The sequence below is a fragment of the Corylus avellana genome, chromosome ca6 (assembly GCF_901000735.1).
Source record: "Corylus avellana chromosome ca6, CavTom2PMs-1.0".
NCBI lineage: Eukaryota > Viridiplantae > Streptophyta > Magnoliopsida > Fagales > Betulaceae > Corylus > Corylus avellana.
In genome coordinates this window covers 26,597,269-26,607,157 of record NC_081546.1, presented here as the reverse complement: position 1 = coordinate 26,607,157, position 9,889 = coordinate 26,597,269, and the positions used below count along the sequence as shown (strand labels likewise).

General features: G+C 33.9%; 1 protein-coding gene across 1 annotated transcript; it reads left to right on the top strand.

The window, feature by feature from the left end:
* Positions 1–4,601: 4,601 nt before the first annotated feature.
* LOC132184772 (hydroquinone glucosyltransferase-like) lies at positions 4,602–6,260 on the top strand. The gene has a single exon (XM_059598517.1). The coding sequence runs from the start codon at positions 4,633–4,635 to the stop codon at positions 6,058–6,060; it is 1,428 nt and encodes a 475-aa protein (XP_059454500.1). The 5' UTR covers positions 4,602–4,632; the 3' UTR covers positions 6,061–6,260.
* Positions 6,261–9,889: the final 3,629 nt, after the last annotated feature.

Genomic DNA, 9,889 nt, shown 5'->3' with positions numbered 1-9,889 from the left:
TCATTTTAGCCCCCTAATGTTCAGAAAGTGATAAAGTAGCCCATCAACAAAACGACGTTGTTTTGCAGTTTCCGTCCAAACTAACGGTTTTGACTAACGGAGTGGCCAAAATGCAATAGTTTGGTAGTTTGGGGGGCTTTTTATCACTTTTGAAACATTAGGGGGCTAAATCGAAAACAGCTGGTAATTTGGAGGGCTTTTTTATATTTTTCCCAATATATATATATATATATATATATATATATATATACTCACACACTCATAGTCAAATACATGTATATAATCGAAAAAAAATAAATAAATTAATTAAATTAAATTAAATTAAATTAAATTCTACTATGAATGCACAAGATTGATAAGAAATACCCGTTATTATCGAAACAAACCTCGGAAATTTGGCCTCTAGTGTTAGGGCTGTCTTCCACTTCTCCACCTTTCTTTAATCATCCTTGAACCTTTTATCATGTTTGAAAAATGCATCTCCAAAACTACCTGTTTGAAGCCGTATATCTGATGAATCTATCTTGTAAAACACTAGTAGAATGATTTGTCTTTTTTTTCCTTACACTCAACGATCTTCAGTAACTTGTCCAAGCACCATGTGGTTGATACATAGTTTTGAGAGAATACGACGATCAAATCCTTGACTCTTCAATAGCCTTGAAAAGTGACGAAGAAATATAATTTCCTCTTTCAAGCTGCTCATCATCTATGTAGGTCTTGATTCCCCTTCGATCCAAGGCGTCGAATAGATAGGTAATAAAATTTCTGCGAGTATCTACGCCTCTAAAGCTCAAGAATACATCGTGAGTCCATTGATGGGTGAATAAAGTAGATAGTGAGGCTCCGCTTCATCCCCATACACAAAATTTCTCAAATTTTTTTTGTTCCGAAGGGTCGAAGATCCCTTTGGAACAAAAAAATATCTATATATGTACTAATTTTAAAAATCTTTCAACACCCCCAAACAGAATTTTTCCACCAACCCATTTAGGCATCAATCATCAATGGTCTATCCCTACTCCCACGAGGAAGTTGGAAAAAGGACCGTTATCATCACCAAGTTAACTGTCAAGTCTTCCCTAAAGTTTCTATCTAGTCCTTTTAAATCAAAATACAAAAACACTTCCTAAAAAGCATTATCACATAGTAACGTTACATGCCATTTTTGTGTACTTCAAAGTTGATAAATAACTTTTAAAATTATTATTGAATTTGTGATAAATTACTATTAACTTTAATTTAATAATATTAAATTCTTAAAATACAAAGCGATACTTCAAAAATTGATATTGGTTGTGAGGGCCTTCAAAGCACTGCTTAATGTCTCAATCACTCGAGGCATTTTGACTTTGATTAAAAATTGGGTTTATAGTCCTTATAAAAAAATTGATAGTCCTTAAAACAATTCAAAAAAATTGGGTTCATAGTCCTTACAAAAAAAATTTATCTATCACAAAAACAAGGTTAAAGTAAAAAAAATTGAATTTGGTTGTGAGCGCCCCTCAAAACACTTCTTTGATTAAAGTCAAAGAATGATATCAATTTATCACATTGTCAGCGCCCTGGTTGTGAGCGCCCTGTGATCCATTGCTTAATGTCTTGAAGAACGCTTGCTACCGTAAGAATGATATGTAAGGTGCCGTGGTGGCCATTGACTTCAATCTCCATTCCCATTCTAAATATTAAATTTCATTCATATTGGTTGTGACATCATCCTAACTAATGTTGCTGAAAATACAAGAGACTCCCAAATACACCTAAAACGGGTTTGAATAGGTGTATAAAAAATTCATGCGGAATTAAAAATCACAAGCATCAAACATTATTCACCAAAATATATGTAAAGCGATAAAGTATGAACACAAGTAATTTTGGTAACGAAGTGGAAACCAAGAAGAACCTCTTCAAGGAAAAACCACTATGGGGCAGCCAACCCAAAAATGTCATTATTAGACAAATTATTAAGAGAATACAGACACATGACACTTACGACCGTTTACAAGTTCTTGGCTCTGTAAGAGTTGATAAGCCTCCAACTCGTCTTCCTAGCTCACAATCCTCTTCAAGTAATACTCCTTTATCGGACCATTCCGATAGGCTTATTCTTCTCCAAAGTTGATTACACAATACAAGTGATCAACAAACAAACAACACTTGCTATCACACAATAGCAATTACTCCAAGAGAGTTATGGCTCCAAGGCACATGACAAAATCTCTCTTAACACACAATGAAACAAACTCAAGCACTAAGGCTTTTCTCTCAAGTTGAGCTTATACTCTCCGTAGTTTGCTTGATAAAAACGAGTGCCCAAGTACCATATAAATAGGCTCACAAGAATAGGGCAAGGTTAGCATAAAAATAAAAAACAATATTAGGGCTGTCAATTTTGACACGACCCGACAACTCGACACGGACATGACACTAAATTACCGGGTTTGGGTCATAAACAGGGTGACCCGTTTATTTTGCTCTTGACAGGTCAAGTCGCGGGTCACCCGTGACACGATTAATTAATTAATTAATTTTTTTTTGTGTTTACCCTTCACTGGTTTGGGTCATACACGGGTCAATTGACCCGTTTATGACTCAACTCATCACTTTCATTTTCAAAAAAACTAAAACTAAAACTAAACGGGTTAAGCCGGTGGTGTCAGGTGACTCGCAAAATTATCGTGTCGTGTTCGAGTTTGATGGGGCCAACCCGTTAGCTAAACGGGTTGTGTTTGGTTTTACCCTAAACGGGTCACGAGTCGTAAACGGGTCGACCCGCCTTCCTGTTTTGTCACCTCTAAACAATATAAAAGTAGGTTGTATAGCTCCTAGAAGAACGCTTGATATAGTAAGGATGAATGAAATTTCGCATTTTCGTGATCCAAAATGACCGGAAATTCAAATTTCTTTTTTTGACGAGCTTGAAAAGTCCCATATTTATCACATTCATATTTTTTTTAGACGAAAATCTGACATTTGGACTCTTGTTTTTTCTTGCTTTCCTGCATCCTAGAGGAACGCTTGCTATAGTAAGGATGAATGGAATTTCGCATTTTCATGACCCGGAATGACTAAAAGTTTGAATTTCTTTTTTTGACTAACTCTGAAAGTCCAATATTTTTCTCATTCATATTGCATTGGCCAAAAATCGGACATTTGGACTCATGTTTTTTCTTGCTTTCCTAGCACTTAGAAGAACACTTGCTACCGTAAGGAAGAATGAAATTTCGCATTTTCGTGATCCGGAAATTCGAATTTCTGTTTTTGACTAGCTTGGAAAGTCCAATATTTATCTCATTCATATTGCATCGGCCGAAAATTGGACATTTGGACTCGTGTTTTTTCTTGCTTTCCTAGCTCCTAGAAGAACGCTTGCTACCATAAGAATGAATGAAATTTCTCATTTACGTTACCGAACTACCGGAAATTCGAATTTCTTTTTTTTGACTAGCTCGAAAAGTCCGATATTTATCTCATTCATATTGCATAGACCAAAAATTGGACATTTGGACTTGTGTTTTTTCTTGCTTTCATAGCTCCTAGAAGAACGCTTGCTACTATAAGAATGAATGAAATTTCTCATTTACGTCACGAAACGACCGGAAATTCGAATATCTTTTTTTGACTAGCTCGGAAAGTCCGATGTTTATCTGATTCATATTTTTTCGGACGAAAATCAGATATTTGAACTCGTCTTTTTTCTTGCTTTCCTACATCCTAGAAGAACGCTTGCTATAGTAAGGATGTCCGGTCAACCACCTATAGCGGTTTGTAATATTTACTAACCGCCTAGGTTATTGCTGTTAGCGGTTTTAGCCACTAACCACTAACTACAATCGTCTTTTCACCTATAAATCTGCCTCTATTACTAACCGTCTAGGTGGTTGCGGTTAGCGGTTTTAGCCACTAACCGCTAACTACAACTGCCTTTTCACCCATAAATCTGCCTCACTCCTAAACTTTATACTTTATATAATGTAGTAGGAAAATAGCTTTACCACTTGGAGCCTGTTTGGGCAGGCACCAAGGGTTTGTTTGGGCAAAGGCAATTAATGACCGGATAATATTCTTTCATCAAAAAAAAAAAAAAAAATCAACATTTTTATTTTTTTATTAAATAAATCACTTTTATTATTATTCAAATAAAAAATTCAATACAAAACTTTTTTTTTTCATACCAAATATTCTTTTTTTTTTTTTCACTTTGATCAATTTTTGCAACTTTAAAAAATGACAGAATTTTCTTTTAAACTGGTTTGAAGAAAATTTTCTTTTAAACTGATTTGGAAAAAATTTTCTTCAACCTAACTCAGTAAGTGTCAAGTGTCATCACTCACATATTTCTTTAATATTTTAATTGCATTTCATTAATCTAAGAATCCAAAACATTAATTTTTAAAAAACTCAAAAATATTAAATGAGGTTCAAAAAAATTTTCTCTAAACAAATTTAAATTGTGTCCAAAAGCCCCGCCACGTGATTCACACCAGATCTCATAAAAAGCCACGATCACGATCAGGCACGGATCACACTATCCCTGATCTCTCAATACTATATATTACTTAATTCCTTCCTTCACTATGTCTCCACGTACAGCCCTTTAATTTGTTTTTCCTCTCATTGAACGGCTAAACCATGGCCACCATTACCAAGCAACAGAAAACACCCCACATAGCCATTGTGCCCACTCCAGGGATTGGCCATCTCGTCCCACTCGTTGAGCTCGCAAAGCGACTCGTCCTCCACCACAATTTCCTGGTCACCTTACTCATCCCCACAGATGGTTCACCCATGATACAACACAAAGCCTTCCTTGAAGCCCTACCCAACTCCATATCCTCCATATTTCTTCCTCCCGTCAGCCTTGACGACCTCCCCGAGGACGTCAAGATCGAGACCCGGATCGCACTTACCTTGACTCGGTCCCTCCCTGCCCTACGAGACTCTTTCAAGGTCTTAGCCGAGTCAACTCGGCTAGTAGCCTCGGTGGTTGATTTACTTGCTTTGGAGGTGTTCGATGTGGCTAAAGAATTCGGTATTTCTTCCTACATTTTTTTTTGTACAACCGCCATGGCTTTGTCGTTCGTCTTTCACTTACCAGAGCTTGATGAAACATTCACTTGTGAGTTCAGAGACTTGCCTGAACCGATCAAATTACCCGGTTGTGTGCCGATCCATGGGTCCGATCTGGCGGACGGATTTCAAGATAGAAAGAATGAGGTATATAAAGCGATTCTACAAATGGCCAAACAATACCCTCTTGCTGCTGGAATTATGGTTAATAGCTTTCTGGATTTGGAACCGGGTTGTTTTAAAGCTTTGATGGAAGGAAAAGAGGGCTGGCCACCTGTTTACCCAGTTGGACCGCTTGTTCAGTCCGGTTCAGACATGAATGCGGTTGAAGGTTCCGAGTGTTTGAGGTGGTTGGATAAGCAGCCAAATAGTTCAGTGTTATTCGTTTCATTTGGTAGCGGTGGGACGCTTTCACATGAGCAGCTAAATGAATTGGCCTTAGGACTTGAAATGAGTGGGCAAAGATTTCTTTGGGTTGTGAGGAGCCCACATGAGAAAGCTGCCAATGCAAATTACTTCAGTGTACAAAGCATTAAGGATCCTTTTCCTTTTCTTCCTGACGGGTTCTTGGAGAGGACAAAAGAAGTGGGTCTAGTGGTGTCCTCTTGGGCTCCTCAGGTGCAGATCCTAAAGCATGCCTCCACCGGCGGCTTCCTGTTCCACTGTGGGTGGAATTCAACCCTGGAGAGCATGTTGCACGGCGTGCCGTTGATTGCTTTGCCACTATACGCGGATCAAAGGGTGAGCTCTGTACTGCTAGCTGATGATTTGAAGGTTGCTTTTAGGGTCAAAGTCAATGACAAAGGCCTGGTGGGACACAAAGATATTGCAAACTACGCAAGAGGGATAATCGAGGGAGAAGAAGGAAAATTGCTAAAGAACAAAATGAAAGAACTAAAGAATGCGGCTGAAAGGGCTTTGAGCCAAGATGGGTCGTCAACAAAATCACTGGCGGAGGTGGCTCAGATATGGAAGAGTCACAAAGAATGATAAGAAATCATTCCTGAAAGTACGTGGTTTATTTCGGTCTGCTTTTCAGAGTTCTTCCTTTTATTGTTGAGTTCCTCCTTTTATTGTTGAGTTCTTCTTCTTTAGACTTTAGTTTAGTTTTAGTGAGTGTTGTATTCTGGTTTATGCAAATCTGTTTCAGCTGGTTGTTTTGACTAAATGGTGTGTCTCGTATTCTTGAGTTTTGGTAGTAAAATTTACTTATTTATTAAATAAAAATAAATAAAGGAAGCTTTTGTAATATACAAAAATAATAAATAGGTTCTGCATCCAACTTGCCAGAGTATTGAGTGGTGGAAGTAAGTGCGAACCACCCAACCATCTCCCTTTTTTTAAAAAAAAAAATCCACCCACCCGCAAATTATTTGTGTTATTTTCTTGGGAAAAATCTACATAAATCTCTCAAATTATCACTCAACTGACAATGTCTTTCTCAAATTTTCAATTGTGACAATATCCTCCCAAATTGCCAAAAATTGTCAATGTTTCCTCCAATGACAAAATTACCCTTAGTAAAATATAAACAAAAATACTAAAATTTCTAGAAAAAACTTTAAAAAATAAAATTTTCTCTTAATAAAATGAAATTTTTTGTTTTTTAAAACTAAATAAAAAAATAGTTTTTTTTTAAAAAAAATAAAAATTTCCGTTTTTTAAACAAAAAAAAATATATATTTTTGGTTAAATTTTTTTAAAAAAATATTATTTTTAAATTAAAAATTTTCCTTTTTTAAAAAAATCAGCTTTTTATTTTATTTTATTTATAGGGATTTTTTGTTTTACTGAGAAATCTATAGGGGCATTGTTGTCTTATTGCTAGCCTTAGGGGGACATTGTCAATTGAGTAGTAGTTTGAGAGAGGTATGTGGACTTTACCCTATTTTCTTTGAATTGCTTCTATTATTTGTGTAATCTAGTTTTTTCAACACATCATCGTAGCCTATCATTATTTTAATATGATATTAGAGTATATTTTTATCCAAAACTTCTCTCGTCCAAAATAGATTCGGGAGTATTTAATTCATGACTAAAATTTCTTTAAAGAAATTCAAAGGCCACAATGAGACTCGTGTCCTCGCAATATATATATATATATATATATATATATATATATAAAAGATTAAAAATGAATAAAATAACAAAATAATAAAAAAAATTGAAAGTTTCTAATAAATTTATGAGTAAAAGTGTGAAATCATAAAGACTTTGAACTTTTTTTTTTTTTTTTTTAATTTTTAGTACGAGACAATGAAAAGATAATGAAGTAAACCCTAAATTACTTTTAAAATGTATAAAATTTGTCATTCAATCTCAGAAACTCACTGTTTACCTCGTCGGTTTTTTTTTTTTTACTTCACTTTAAAATATTATTTTAATTTAAAAATCAAATATACAATTAAAAAAAAAAAAAATTCTCCAACCTATGTCAATAAGTAATGAGTGTCATTCAATATTTTTTGGTTTCTCAAAAATTAATGTTTAAGTTTCTAAATAAGTAAAATGACAATAAATAACTTTTAAAAATATATGAAAAACGACACATATCACCTCTCTCTCTCTCTCTCTCTATATATATATATATATATATATATTAAATCTTTTTGACAAACACACTCTTTGACCTGAGCATTCAGTGTCAGGTCACGTCAACAGTGTTGATTACTTGTATTATTGGCCTGAAGGGACATACCAATAATGGAAGAGTGTTGCTTGAGATTTTACTCATTTTACCTCAGATATGACATTTTATAATTAACTATATGATTAAAGAAAAAATCGAGTTGTTTGTTTTCACAAAATTGTTACTTTCTAAAACGTCATAACTTTTTGTAAATTAAGCCAAGAGTTTTAGGCAATAAATACCTGTAAAAATCCCAAATGTTTTTTTTTTAGTATACTTAATTGGTAGATGAAGTAGGCAGCTGAAAGTCTTCTATGGTTTAGTTTTAGTGAGTGTTGTTGTATTTGGTTTATGCAGATCTGTTTCAGCTGGTTGTTTTCACTAGACGGTGTGTCTCCTATTCTTCAGTTTTGGTAGTAAAATTTACTTATTTATTAAATAAAAATAAATAAAGGAAGCTATTGTAATATACAAAAAAAAAAAAATACAAAAAATACAAAAAAGGTCTCCATCTAACTTGTTAGAATATTTAGAGCGGTAAAAGTAGGTATCTAACACCCAACCACCCTTAAATTCCTTGTGTGATTTTCTCTATATTGCTTAAGTTATTTGTGTAATTTAGTTTGTAAAAAAAAAAAAAAAAGCCCCTCAAACTACCACTGTTTGCAATATAACCATCTAATGTTCAAAAGGTACTAAGGTAGCCCTTCAAACCAGCAAAATGTATCAAAAATGCCACTTATTTTTTTATATTCCTATAATACCCCTATTCTTTTAACAAATAAAATAATTTTTTTTAAAAAAACCCAACAATTTTTTAAAAATACAAAAAAACCAATGAGCGAATAAATACAAAAAAAAAAAAAGGAATAAATAGATAATTAGTCACTGTAGTTGGCTTAAATTACAAATTGCTTCATATCGTATTAAAGAAAAATCAATGAGTGAATAAAAACAATATTTTAACAGAATTTGACTCCAGGGACTAAATTGTTTTTTTGAAATATCTCAAGAACGGACCTTTGGTTTTTTTGTATTTTTAACAAAATGTTTGGTTTTTTTTTTACAATTATTTTATTATTTTAGTTGTTAAAAGAATATGGGTATTATAGGAATATAAAAAAATAAGTGGCATTTTTGATACATTTTGGTAGTTTAGGAGACTACTTTAGTACCTTTTGAACATTTGGGGGCTATATAGCAAACAGCTGATTATTTGGAAGGCCTTTTTATATTTTTTCCCTAGTTTTTTCAACACATCATCATAGCCTCATTATTATTTTAACATAGTATTAGAGTCAGTTTTTTTGAATTGAGATCCTCTCTTGTCCAAAATGGACTGAAGAGTATCAATTCATGGTTAGGATTTCTTTAAAGAAATCCAAAGGCCACAATGAGACACATGTCCTCCCAATAAAAAATAATAAAATATTATTCAAGATTAAAAAAAAAAAAAAAAAAAGAATAGAAAGTTTCTAATAAATTCCTAAGTTAACGCATGAAAACAAAAAAAAACCTTGATTTTTTTTTTTTAGTCCATGTGTCAATTGAAAAGATGTCGTAAGCCCTTCCGTTACATTTTCTTCAAAATGTCTAACATCTGTCATTCAATCTCAAAACTCACCGTTTTTTCACATCAATTTTTTTTTTCACCTCACTTTAAAATATTAATTTAATTAAAAAATAAAATCTAAATAAAAAAAAAAAAAAATTGAAGGGGTGGCCAGCGATAGGGCTGCCATCCCTGGCCACCCACAAACCCACCATGGAGTGGCTGCAAGCCACCCCCAACTTGCAAAATGGGAGTACCCGAACTACCCAAGAGCCTTACTTAATTTACAAGTGAGCTTTTTACTTAATTATTTAACCAATTAAGGAATGTCATGTCTATAATCTAAGAGAATAACTTGTATGGAGAGGTTGCATAAAATGCCACTTTTATGCCTACCAATCAATGTATGACACATCAGTATAGAACATGATAAGAAAAAAAAAACCAAAACACTTGATTATATGTCAAATAATACCAAATATTAGGAGAAAAAAAAAACTTAAAAAACTAATTAATTTAAAAAAAATAAAAAAAAATAAAATTGAAGGGGTGGCCAGCGCTCCCCCTAAGGGTGGCTGCGCGGCCACCGCGTGGCCTAGGGTGGACCGCCGGCCACCCCAGATGGCCTGGGGTGGACT

Bases quoted from the DNA above. Each gene is read 5' to 3' on its own strand.
- LOC132184772 (XM_059598517.1), top strand. From the start codon at position 4,633: ATGGCCACCATTACCAAGCAACAGAAAACACCCCACATAGCCATTGTG.